This window comes from Centruroides vittatus, unplaced genomic scaffold (genome assembly GCF_030686945.1).
Source record: "Centruroides vittatus isolate TY-2023 unplaced genomic scaffold, ASM3068694v2 contig_397, whole genome shotgun sequence".
Lineage (NCBI taxonomy): Eukaryota > Metazoa > Arthropoda > Arachnida > Scorpiones > Buthidae > Centruroides > Centruroides vittatus.
In genome coordinates this window covers 721,924-736,396 of record NW_027122212.1, presented here as the reverse complement: position 1 = coordinate 736,396, position 14,473 = coordinate 721,924, and the positions used below count along the sequence as shown (strand labels likewise).

The window sequence follows — 14,473 nt, the reverse complement described above, 5'->3', positions numbered from 1 at the left end:
AATACTTTTTTTAGCAATATATAAAAATTCAATTTGTCTTCCATCATGTTTGACTGTTGGAATTAGACATAAGCTCCATAAGCTTCTTTAGGAATCCTCTAAACAAACCCACTCTGTAGTGAAAAAGAGTGTAAAAGTTGATTCATCAGACCAAATAACAGTTTGCCAGTCATTGACAGTCCAGGACTTGTTCTCACTAGGCTATTGTTTTTCACTCTACAGCATTATCTCTGTTACCAGTGGTTTGTGAATCACTACCCGCCATGAATATTCAGTTTATGAAGTTACCTCCTCATAGTTTTGGTAAAGACTCGGTCTTGAAAATGCAGATCAAGTTCTGCAGTTACTATAGAAGCAATAGTCTTATGATATTTTATTATAATCTTTTTTAACATCTTGTGATTAAACTTTCACTTTCAACTGCTGTTTTTCTTAACTGAGTATGTTTTACCTTGAAGCATGTACAGTATACTGTCATAGCTTTTGATACTGTATCTCTATATATTCCTAACAAATGGACAGTTCTGGGTACAGAGATATCAACTGGATAAGTTCCCACAATCTGCCCTCTTTGAAAAGTCTAACATATCACACAACTAACACAATTCTATAAACTCCACAGAGTAATTACTAGCGATATTGAGGATGAAGTTTTCAATGCAAAAACATGTACGTCAGACGTTCGGCACCGCTTTCCTGTAAACCTAGAAGTTTGGCAATGGCCTCTGGAGTGTCAAGCATTATTCCACTGACTATCCAAATGCCATTGTCAAACTTCTAGGCTTACAGGAAAGCGGCGCCGAACGTCCAACATACACGTTTTTGCGTTGAAAACTTCGGCCTCAACCTCGCTAATGCAATAAGTATTTTCATTGTCATTTTCCGGTTCTTTAGGTCTTTCCCGCCCCTTTCCTTTAGTGAACTTTGAATCTGATTTCTCCAAATCTGTTGCCCTTCTGCAAGTTCCTAATTTTTTAACTTTAGCCTTGGCTTCTAGTGTGGCTTTGTATGGAGATCCAGTTATTTCTTCTGCTTGTTGTTATTTGCAGCCAAATCAAACCATAGCAAAACACAATAAGATTGGCAACACTGCTGAAGATGCCCCAATAGTCATGATTTAGAAACATTAAGTGGAACCCTGAGAATAGGGTACCAAGCCGTAATCTGGCCACGTTAATAAGTTAATGTTTTATCCTTCTAACAGGAAAAATAACTTTCGTTATTATGGAATTATAACAAAACATGCCAATTCTATATAAATGGAAGCAAAATAGTATAAGAAATTGAATGAAACAGACAACTTATTTGATATTTCAACTACGCTTGTTGGAGAACAACACAGACACCACACTCAACAAGCTGTCGTTAAAACTTTGAAACAGAGAGTTTGTTTCAAAGAAAATTTAATTGACAAACTTGCCCTGTATGCCAAAGTTACCCTGTCTTCCCCTATATTTCTAAATTTCTTTTATCTATCCATCTAATCTTATTATCTATTTATAATCTGTATTTCTAATGCTCTCTCAGAAATATAGATTATATTTCTAAAAGAACTGCTATTGATCAGTACATACATCTGGAAACATTTCAGTTCTGAAGGTTGAAACAAAAACAAATATTACTAAAACGTAAATTATTTATTGATTTAAAGAATATATAATTTACAGATTTATTAATATGTGAAATCACTTGGACATAAAATATTGTATGGAAGAAAATTTAATTAAATTTAAAAACAGATCAAAATGTATATGATGTAGATAACTAATGTCATGATATAATTTTAATTAACATTATGTAAATTATAAACCTTAAATACTGCATTTTCATGTGTACAATCTGCAGGATATTTCTGTTTTAAAGACAACTAAAAAAATGTGTAGGGTTATGTAATGGAGCAGGTTATATGCCAATTTTAAATTACAATGATAAACTTATGGTGTTGTTCCATATACAAAGGATATATGAAAAGCTGGGATAGGCAAAATCTTTATAAAAACCTTGTAAAACTAGGAAATTTTCTGTGGAATACTTTTTATTATATGTATTAAAATATATGAATTGTTACTGGATATCGTCGCAAATTCGAAAGATAACCAGTGATCAAAAAAACTGTAAGTACGAATCTTATGTTAACATCCCCCCGCGGCCGCGGTCGGGAGGAGGAGGAGGAGGAATACATGGAATCTCCCCAACCGAACGGACGTGACATGTGGTCAGCCGACTCCCTGCTGACCACTACGACTGAGTCTCCCCAACCAAACCCTACTTACTGGCTTTATCATGAGGAACCATCTAACGCGGACCTCCTACAGCGGATAAACTCCCGAACCGTTACTCTAAACAATCCGACATGTGTCCTACAAACGGAAAGAACACACCCCTCTCTAACTGACAAACGAATTTATCAACATTTTAAACGCTCGCATGAAAATATACATGGGAAAATATCGAACATCACTACCACCAGAACTGGAAAAATTTATGTAACAGCGATCCAATCTTTCATCCCCACTTTACTAAAACTTACTCAGATCGACGATATCCCGGTACGTATTAGTCTCACTAGAGGTTCCTATGCCTGCATAGGCATAATAAAAGGCGTCCCTTTAGAGCTGCACGCAGAGGAAATCTACCAATTACTTAAAGAGGACGGCCAACTCCCAATTAGTGTACAACGTTTTAGTCGAAAAGTAGACGGTCAAACGACCCCAACCAGAACAATCAAAATATCGCTAGTTACGACTGATCTCCCTCGCCATCTGCGGCTGTATCTGATGGCGTATCGCGTGGAACCATACGAGGAACGCCCTAGAATTTGTCAACAATGTGGGAAACTGGGTCACACCAAAAATTACTGTAGAGGCATTCCAAGATGCAAGCGGTGTGGAGACCCACAACATGAATCACAATGTGCAGCAGAGTCTACTCGCTGCATAAACTGCAACGGCGATCACTCATACTCCTCACCACTATGCCCCAAATTTCAATATGAAAAAGCCATACTACGGCACCAACGTATGTACAATTGTTCACGAAAGGACGCCCGGGCTGCCATACACCCTACTTCTGACAACAATCGTGGTACCTACAGCAATGTCACACAACAATCAACCCATCCCCAGTCCCAAACCCACAGACGGCCTTATCAGGCTGCGACTCAACCAGTCTCGCCCGATGACCCGTGGGAACAACTCATCACAATAAAACAAGCTATAACCAGACAGAACGACATACTATCCAAGTTATTACAAATCCTACAAGTAAGCAAGCCTACTGAGTCCCTCACCCAACAAAGTATACAAACTACCTTAAGTACTATCCAACAACACAGCAAGACCGCTTGTGAGGTCCTTGCGGAACCTGACGCCCGCACTAGCAACGTGCAAACGGAGCTGAAGCGCTCTCCACCCAAACCACAACCACCAACGAAACCCAGCGAGATGGGGACCACTGTTGAAGATGCGTCAGGAAGTACGACTATCACAAAACGACGTGATCGAGGGACGCCTCCCGACCACTCCACAGAGAACCCAAGTAAAACCACCAAAAAACCCAAAAACAAAAACGGGAAGATCAGCAACAACCCACCTTCCATGACTTCACAAACGCCTGCCAACCACACCCGATCGCAACATTCATAAAAATTCCACATTGGTACGTCAAGCCACCTAAAAACTAATCTAAGCGTTCATGAAGCTACTCCAATGGAATGCTACCAGTCACTCCAACAAAATCACTCAAATTAAAGCTGAGGACACGTGGAAAGAGTTTGACATCATTCTCATTCAGAAATCTTGGCTTCAACCGAACCGCACCATAAATTTACCAAATTACAATGCCTATTACACCCGCCGTACTCATAGTAAAGGTGGCGGACTCATCACTTACATCCACAAACAAATCCCTTGCTCTCTTGTATCTTTGAAACAGTTCCTCGCTCCAGGTGACCCCGAATGGATCATCACGACCATCTACACCCCCTCTCCCATCCGTCTCATTAATGCTTACCGCAGTGTGGAACCCCCATCTCAACACCCTTCTTTCACCCATCCCCCACATCCCCACCATCATCTGCGGCGACTTCAATGCCCACCACGACCTATGGGGCAATGACACCACCGATCCCAGGGGCCGTTATCTTGCCCAACTGATTATCAACTCCGACCTCGTGTCCCTCAACAATGGCCAACCCACCTTTCTTAATCTTAACAACCACAATACTGCTATCGACTTGTCCCTCGTCTCTGCCTCTTTGGCTACAAATGCACTCTGGACCCCCCTCTTCTTTTGTCATGGCAGCAGACACTGCATGATCGCCATCGACCTCCCCTTGGTTATGGGCCACCGCCCTTTCCCAAAACCATCCCTCCCCTCCCCTGCCAATCCCATTCACTCCACTTGCACCCATTTCTGGCCCGAGGGCAACGACTGATCGTACAACAATCTCGTTGACCACTACCAGTCCTATATTACGTCCTGTCCCTCTGGGACCTACCATAGTCGCCCAAGACAACCTTGGTGGACTAGCGACTGTAGCAAGAAGCTGGCCTGCAAGCGTCATTTGTATCACAAATTTACCAAAAACGTTAACGCGACGAACTGGATGGCTTACAAGCATGCCAAAGCTACTCTTCAACAAACGATTCTTGAGAGCAAGCGCGACTATTGAAAACGCATGGCCAACACCCAACATTACAAAACCAACATCTGGAAAATCATCCGCCTGTTACGCACAACTTCCGCCACTCCTCCGACTCACTTCATTCTCAACATCAATGGCAACACCATAACAAATCCGTATAATCAAGCAGAAGCCTTCGCACATCACTTCATTCCGTACTCTTCCGAAATTACACTAGACATCCGTCTCCCTTCAACTGACAACCCCCCGATTGACCAGACCGACTATAACTCGCCTTTCTCAATACAGGAGCTGAACGTCGCCATCCAAAAGGCGAGGAATACAACCCCTGGTGCAGACGGCATACTCATGTCTGTCTTACATAAAGCCAACCAGCAGAACAGAACACATCTCTTGACTATCCTAAATCATATCTGGAGCACTGGCAAAATCCCCCTCAACATGAAGAAAACTACTATTATCCCCATCAGTAAACCCAATAAGGACTCGTCAAATGTGGCAAACTACGCCCTCACGTCTACAATCTGCAAAACCCTAGAGAGAATGATCCTCCAACGTTGGACACGCCTTGCCAACACTAAAAAATGGTTCAATCATAAACACCTTGGTGGTCTTCCCGGCAAGGGCACAAGAGACCTCCTCACCCATCTGTTGACCCACAGCCACACTTTGCAGAACGCTAATCAGCGTCTGAACATTATCTCCTTGGACCTCTATCATGCCTATGATTCCGTCAAACATCACATTCTTCTCCAAAAAGCCATTCAGAAAGGCCTGAAAGGCAACTCCCTTTTATGGCTTCAGGATTTCCTCACCAACAGACTTAACATAGTGAAATGGAGAGGCCTCCTATCTTCTGAGCACATTCTTTGCCAAGGTATCCCACAAGGCAGTGTCATATCCCCCTTCATCTTTGCCTTATTCATGCAAGACATCTTCCATCTGGAGAATCATCACACTCAAATCTACATTTACGCCGACGATATCACCGCCATTATCCACGCCAACAATTACTCTGATCTTCAATATCCCACCAATCGCTTTCTCACCTCCTTTGCGGATTGGGCCGAGCACAACGCCATCGCTTGTCAACCTCAGAAGTGCGCCATTCTCCCTATTCCCTACAATACTCTTAACACTCAGAAGCTCTCCATTCATGACCAAACCCTCCCCGTTGTCCGCAGGGTCAAGCTCCTCGGCATCCACATCACTTCTACTCTTACCTGGTCCGCCCACATCCATTACATCCATAGCAAATGCAATCGTCTCCTCAATATCTTCAAGATTTTCTGCAACAAGAAGCACGGTGGATCCCCAAAAACCTCATTATCATTGCCGACAGCATCATCGGTAGCATTATTACCTACACAATTCCAGGCATTGCTTCCCTCACACCCACCCACTACAAGACCCTCAATTCTATTCAAATACAATATCTTAAGTTATGTCTGGGTCTTCCCCTAACAACCAATAACACCGTTACCCTCCGTGCCGTTAATAGGACCACGATTGAACTACGCTTCCAAAAGATCATCATCAAACAGTATAGCATATACTTAAAAAAAGTGAACGACGACCGCCTCTTCTACGAGATCTTACATCATATTCACCACCCTGACGGTGTTACCCTAATCCCACTCAATCATTTCACCTGCAACTGGATTATTCGCCACAACATCACCATCTCGACCGACAATATCCCCTCACCCAACACCCACCTTCACATGGATCATCATATCTCTCTCGATGACTACGACTTCCAGTGCACAAATAAGCCTAACGACAGTATTCGTCTCTTCTTCAAGATCTGGCGCAGTCATCATCCTTCCCTCACCTTCGTTGCCACCGATGGCTCCAAAACTCTTCACAGAGTTTCCGCAGCCTATATCGACGATACTCACAACATCACAGCCCAATATACCCTCCACCCTGAGTCCTCCATCTTCACATCTGAAGGTTATGCCATCCTACAAGCAATCTCTTATGCCACCACCTCTTGCAACAACGCCGTCATCTGCACAGACTCCAAATCTGTCCTTTCTGCCTTGATAAATTATAATGTCAACTTCCCTACCATCATTCGAAGCATCCACGAACGTCTCCACATCCACTACTGTCATGGCAAAAACTTACATCTCGTTTGGACTCCAGCTCATCTGGGTATCGGAATCAATGAAAAGGTTGACGCCCTCGCCAAAAGTTATCTGTCCACCTCTGTCAACTCCAACTACATCACACCTGAAGACCTCTCCGTGATCTTGCGCTACGATCATCATTAGAACATGGAAGACGACTGGAATCACTACCATAACCACTCCAATTACCCCTGGCTGAACGAATCTTCGTATGCCAGCATTCCCTCCATCACTGATCGCTACATGAACGTCCTCGTCAACCGTGCCAGGACCAACTCGCTACTTACTAACCACTTTCTCTTCTCCCGGAAAATCAAAAAGACGGACAAATGTAGTACTTGCCCCGACCAGATCGACACGTCTTCGCATCGACTCGACTACTGCCCCAATTTCAACAATATCAGGCAAAAAATTCTAAATGACTATCCTCTCACACCACATAACCCCAAGATCTCCAACTACCTTACCCTCAATCCTCTCTCCACCTGCCAGGAAGCTCTGACTATTTTTTTCAAAGAGTACGTCAAAACGTTCCGCTACTAGTGGGCGTCACCGCCGCTCTCATCAACACACACCGACAAGCTGTTGCCTGACTTCACCGCTAGAGGACGACCAGCCACCAACTAAACATCCACGGGACGCCTAAGCCTCGCAGCAAGCGTCCAACCGACAAGATCAAAATACTCCTAACTTTAAATAATACATTTCACCACCACATTTAAAAATGTGTACAATACTAATTATTAAAATTTGGTTTAATAACGAATAATGCATTCTTAGCAATTCATATGTAATGTTTATTTGTACATCTGAATAGTAATTTATTTTTTCAGTTTTTCAATTTTATATATTAGTATATATACAGATTTTAATAGCTGAAAATGATCATTACAGTTCAGAATAAACTATGAATTTATATACATCCACCAAAGCCGAATTATCGGGCTAGAGTCAGCTATAATAAATAAATAATTGATACGACAATTTGGCACTAGAGCTTGGCGTTAGGCGCCATCTCTTACTAAACTTAATAATTATAATTAAATTAAATAAATAATTTTAATAATTTGGAACTGGAGGAAAAGAAATCGGCCCGAAGCGGGACTCGAACCCGCAACTTCTGCTATCCGTGCAGACACGTTACCAGTTATGCTACCCGGACCTTCGGTCCGATCGCCTCCTCCAGTATATATATGCAAACACGACGACCATCGACGGCCATTACATATATTTGCATTTATATACTAAAGGAGGCGATTGGACCGAAGGTCCGGGTAGCGTAACTGGTAACGTGTCTGCACGGATAGCAGAAGTTGCGGGTTCGAGTCCTGCTTCGGGCCGATTTCTTTTCCTCCAGTTCCAAATTATTAAAATTATTTATTTAATTTAATTACAATTATTAAGTTTAGTAATAGATGGCGCCTAACGCCAAGCTTTAGTGCCAAATTGTCATATTAATTATTTATTTATTATAGCCGACTCTAGCCCGATAATTCGGCTTTGGTGGATGTATAGCTTTGTAACGGGTTAGTCGTTATTTATTTATATGAATTTATAACTGATAGCCATAAAATAATATTTTGCAAAATATAAAGTTCTTTATATTTGTAACAAAGGCAGATGTAAAAAGTTTGCTATTCTTCTACCTAGTGTCAAATAACTAATAAAATATATGTGTATGATAAAAATATTCGATAATCAACCAACAGGCAACTAATCATTAATAATTGATTTTACATAAGAGCATGCTTTAGTCACCAGAAAAGCAAATATTTAGACAGAACATTTTTAAGGGCAACACTTTGCATAAAACAATTCTATAAAAACTAAAGACATTATAATTAAAATTTTAAATATCTAACTTTTAAAAAATTATATTTTACATTTAAATGAATAAATTGTATTTTTCTGAGACAATTCTACAAAATATGGAACAGCAAATAACCTTGTTTGCTATGAGCAACAAAAAATCTAGAGCCAATCCTGTTTCCCATCATTAATTTATTGAATATAAAACAAGTTAAACTGAAATTTGAGTAATTGAGTAACTTCTTAAATGAATTCAATTTTTAGTTGAAATCGACAGTATGTTACAATGAGCAATTATTTGTTGTGACATTGTCACAATGCCAGGCTGCAATTTTTAATCATATTTTTAATTTATTTAATTTTAAAATATATGCTCTCTACCTGAAATTAGTACTGTAGTGTTTTGCCCCTGTGCATTATACTTTTCCTTTAGCAATGCAGTTGTGCCAGTCATCTACAGTATATAGCTCCTTTCAGAGGAGATTTCTGAATTGAAATAATGTGACTTTTGATTTGCATCTGATTTTTATAGTTAATCAGAGCCTCCGGCACCTAAGCTTTCCATATCTGCTCTTGAATTTCATTTATCTAACACCGTTCTCAAGATTAAGGAAAGACAGAAGGACAACAATGGGAATTTATAGGTCTATAACTCAAATTGCAGTCCAATTATTAATTAATACATCCAATTCTATCTTTAGACAATAAATACATGTCCAAAAAATGTACATTTAAATAAAAACCTGTTCATGAAATAGAAAAATGGAAGATCGGTTCCAGATCTTAAAAACCAGTAAAAATAATACAATCAATCTCTCATAAACCTTTAACCGGTGTGAATCACAAATAACTGTCCGAGCAAACGTTTTCGGACCCCTCCCGGGTCCTTCTTTAAGCTACAAATCGTTTGTAAAGACTAATCAGAATGAAGACAAGCCGTTTGGAACAATATTTGAAATATCGTTCCGAACGGCTGGTCTTTGTTCTGATTGTTCGTTTGCTCAAACAGTTATTTGTACTTCACGCTGGTTAAAGGTTTACGAGAGATTAATTGCATCTTACTCCGGTGTGTGATGATTCTTTATTAATATAATAAGATGTGTTTAAAAAATATTTCAAGTTAACCAAACTTGTAAATGTAGCTAATAAATTTAAATCATTTTCACAAATTTCATTTGATTTGTTCAATTAAAGTACCACTAACTTCTAATACGAAATGTCTTACAAAAACTATTCTGTATGGAAAGTAAGTAAGTAATGCAACAATACAAACAAATCATTGAACTTCAAATTAAATTTTTTCTGAAATGTTTCAGAAAAAATTTGCAGGATAAAGTCAGAATGAAAGCCTACACATATTCAAGTCATAAAAAACAGCCAAATCTTAAAATTTGTATGTGTATGTGTATGTAGTAGCAGCCTTGAGTGCAAATTCTAGAAAAATTCCTTTTCTAGAAAATTGTCCTTTTTTAAAAAATAAGCACAATTTTCTAAAAAGAGATATATTAATAATTTTTCTTAAAATTAAAATAAAATGGTTATTTTTAAAAAGAAAAATTTATTGAAACATGTTGAACCAAAACAAATCATGTAAAAAATGAATTAAATTTTTTCTGCAGATTGTGTTAAATCAAAATTGTGTTAAAAAAAATTCTATTCAAGCAGAATTAGATGTATGAAATTTTTAAAAATTGTATAAAAGTTTGTACGATTTATATAATAGAGAATTTTCAATTTTAATAGCTATGTTAAATTGTTATGATAACAGTTCTACTTACTTTTGAACATTAGATTTTAAAGAACTACGTAATTCTTTTTCTTTTGAAGCATCTGGAAAAAAACAAATGTTTTACTTTTCATTAATTAAAAAAGAAGAAATAAGTTGGAGATTATATGGTTATTTGAAACATTAATTCTTCTTGACTTATTTAATATAAAAATTAGAAACAAACTACACACTTTAGTTTCACATTCTGGTAAAAATATATTAAAGTTTTTCAAAAACTAAATAATAATATACATTAATAATTCTACTAAAAAAATGACAACAAAAAACAAAAAAATGAAAGAAATAGAGATTTGAGTTTTAACAAAAGTGAAGAATTATAACTTCTTATTGTGCATGCCATTTTATTTTTATTTTAGGTAAATAACCTTTATTTATAAAATACTGTATTTAAGTTAAAATTTTAGATTTTATCTTATTTTTGTATTTCCTTCTTATAAGCTGCTTTCTATTACATTGAAAATAGAAAAGTAAGAATATAAATTGTTTTGGTATTCTGCTTTCTATATTTAAATAATAATAATTTAAATTAAATAATTCTAAGTTCTAAGACTTGGCTATTTTCAGAGATTCTCTGGATTTATGTAAATTTTTGTTAATAAATACAAAGATTTCCTGAAAATAGACAAAAGTCTAAAAACCCTACAAATGATCATTATCAGTATTAGCTCAATAAGCATTAACATATTAAAAACGCAAAAAGAAATGTGGAAGATTTTACTTTATATTTTTTTCATAACTTTTGAAAACTTATTAAGTAACTGAAAAGTATATTGCAGTAGATATATACAAATTAATCTTCATAAAATCATTCATTACTTTTCAAGTTCTGTAGCTTATTTTTTCAAAAATATTAAACATAATATTTTGGATTTTGAAAATAAACTTTTTAATCCATATAAAATGGCTTTTTCTTGAAATTAAAATATATAATTTATATATGTGCTACAGTCAAAACCTGTTTTTAGTTAGAACGTGTTTTAACTAGTTGAAACTACAGTAGAGCATCGATTATCCGACCCCCAATTAACTGATTTATCGGTTAACCGACCGCGTTCTAGTCGGCAAATTCAAATGTCCGCTAGTGATGTGGCGCTACAATATTTGGTTGTCTTGGCTACTTTAATATTATTTTTGTTAAATTTTTGCATGTTTTAGCTGGCAGCACTGGCTCGACCATGAAAGGGAGGCTAGTATTTAAACCAGGCCTAATACACTATACTAATAATGTATTTTTTCATACTTTTCGGTTATCCAACTTTTCAGTTATCCGACCAACACCAGTCCCCAATTAAGTCGGATAATCGATGCTCTACTGTAGTTTATACTGGGTGTCTTTGTTAAAATCAGTTTTGTCTAGTTAAAACTAGTTTTAACTCAAACTCGTTTTTGACTACCAGTAAATTCTAGGGTTAACTAGACAAAACCCATTTTGTCTAATTAATTTACTGCTGTACATGTTTTGATTTTAGATAAAACTAGTTTTAACTTTTAACATTAGTTAGAACTAATTTTAGCTACATAAATATGTTTGGGGGAAATAAATAAAGTTATGTATAGTGATTCGGGGGAAGGTGCCTAACATTTTGTTTATGAAGGAAATCATAGCGACAATTTGGATTTTGGAGGCCTCTAACGAAAATATCATATTCTTGAGCATGTTTTTCAAATAAAACTTTGGAGTATATGAAAATGATGACTTTTGTACTGTCTGGCAATTTAGGCATCTCACTCAAAGTATCCGGGTTAGATGCCAAATGCCATTAAGGTAAGATAACAAATATAATTGCATAAAATTAATTTTCGAATATCTTAACCAAATTTAATTTATTGCATATGTAGTACAAAGTACTTCATAGTAAGTATAACAGCACAGTATAAAAGTATTGTTAAGTTTCTACCCGTTCTAACATGCTCTATAGCTAGCTGAAAGCTTTTTTCAGTGAACTTTTTGAGAAGTCCTTATATAATTTCTATGCATATCCTGCAATAAAACGAGAAAACAAAAATTTATTAAAAATAGGCATATTGGAATTCAATTAACAAAAAATAGGCATGTTACCCCAAGAAAAATGTGGTATCTTTCCCATCTGTCAGGGTAAGATGCCTAGTGGAGTCACGTGTTCTAGCATGTCCAATCGGAATCGGCGATAGCTCACAATGAAAACTTTAGAACCTTAACTACATCACACATTAATTGTTAATTTTTAATAAATTCTATTTTAACTTTTAGTTTTAAAATGCTTCTGGAAACATTTCACAACAAAAACTTCGTTCTTATATTGCTATTATTCTTCTCAGATGTAGAAAATGATGTAATAGTAGCCAACTACCGCTTTCCGCACTCAATATTGGCCCAACAATTCATCATACAAACACAGGACAATATCTGACGTCACCGTTTGAAAATGTCAAAAAGTAGGCATATTTCCCCACTTACTATCTTAGCCCGAATCACTCTATATGTTGCAGTCAAAATCAGTTTTTAGTCAGGATGCGTTTTAACTAGTTGAAACTAGTTTATACTGGATGTCTTTGTTAAAACCCATTTTGTCTATTTAAAACCAGAATTTACTGCTAGTCAAAAACAAATTTGAGTTAAAACTAATTTTAACTAGACAAAATGGGTTTTAATAAAGACATCTAGTATAAACTAGTTTCAACTAGTTAAAATGCGTTCTAACTAAAAATGGGTTTTGACTAACATATATATATATATGTTTTACATCAAGTAAAGTAAATAATATCTACTTTGATATTAATCTAAATAAATAAAATTCAAAGTAGGTATAAATAAAATTCAAAGTAAGTAGGTATTCAAATTAAAAAAAAAAAAAAAAAAAAATTAAATTAACAAATTTACAAGTTTTTTTTTAATTTTAAGAATTTATTTCATTAATTTCATAAATTTTAAATGAACAATTTAGAAATTCAAGGATAAATAAGACAAAATTTCTTTAAATTCTTGAGATAACAGGTGAGACTTTTCTTGTAAAAACACTTGATTTTGAAATAATGTTCTTGAAGATGAAAAGTGAAACTTTTAGAAAATATTTTAATGTCTTGATTTTTAACCTACTAATGGTTTTATTTTATAATATCAATAAAAAATACAATTTTGTTAATATAATAAATTAAATCTATTATATAAAACATTATATTTTCTTAATTGAAACAAATTTTGCAGACTTACTTGACAAACATGAATCACTTGATTAATCATATGTGATATATTTAAATAACAAATAAATGGCCAGATTCTTTATTGGCTGTTTATTTAATAATTAGAAATAATTTATTTCTAAATTAAATTTCTTATTAAATTTAAAATGACAATTTAACTACCTACTTCTAGCTAAATTACTTAATTCCTTAATATTAATTAGCCGTAAAGCAGAATAATAAGGAATCCAGCTTTTTGTTTAATATTTAAATTAATTACTGGGTTAATTGTATATGTTATACGGGATATATGTTACTAATTTTCCTTGAAATGCATTATAGTTTAAAAAAAAAATCTTTAAAATAATGTCTAGTGAAATTAAAAAGATCCTTAAGAACATTTTGATGAAAAAAATTCAACTATATAAAATTATTTTAAACAGAATTTTTACAATAAAAGAAATAAAATTACAATTTTTACAATGTAGTATTTTGGCATAAATTTAATAGCCACTCATTACATAAAATAATCTTGGCAGTTTAATGCTAATATGGCTCATTAAGAGTTACATAAGCAGCATTATATTTTAAACTTACAAGGTTATTCTAAAGATTTAAGCCAAACTTTTATAATGCATCATTTAAATAGCACAATATATATTTACAATTCTTTATCAATAATTACTTTGTAATTCTTCATTGCAGCACAAAATAGTGATTATATAATTAGTTTTATAAGCTGAAAATAGTAACTTGCAATGCTTATAAATTAGAAAGCAATTTTGCCAAACAATCTTAGATGAGAAGATCATGTATAAGTTATACTAAGGACAGAAAAAAATTAAATTTAAACATATATTCAACAATGTAATAGTGTTATCAATCATGTTTCAATTAAAAGTAGACAAATAACAATTCTGAATTTAAATATTAATG

General features: G+C 35.4%; 1 protein-coding gene across 1 annotated transcript in view; it reads right to left on the bottom strand.

Moving 5' to 3' along the window:
* LOC136976151 (protein KTI12 homolog) overlaps positions 1 to 14,473 on the bottom strand; it is a 35,288-nt gene that overhangs the window by 16,757 nt on the left and 4,058 nt on the right. The window contains exon 2 of the mRNA XM_067271361.1: positions 10,368 to 10,419. Coding sequence (XP_067127462.1) covers positions 10,368 to 10,419 — 52 coding nt within the window. The remainder of the gene's footprint in view (positions 1 to 10,367; positions 10,420 to 14,473) is intronic.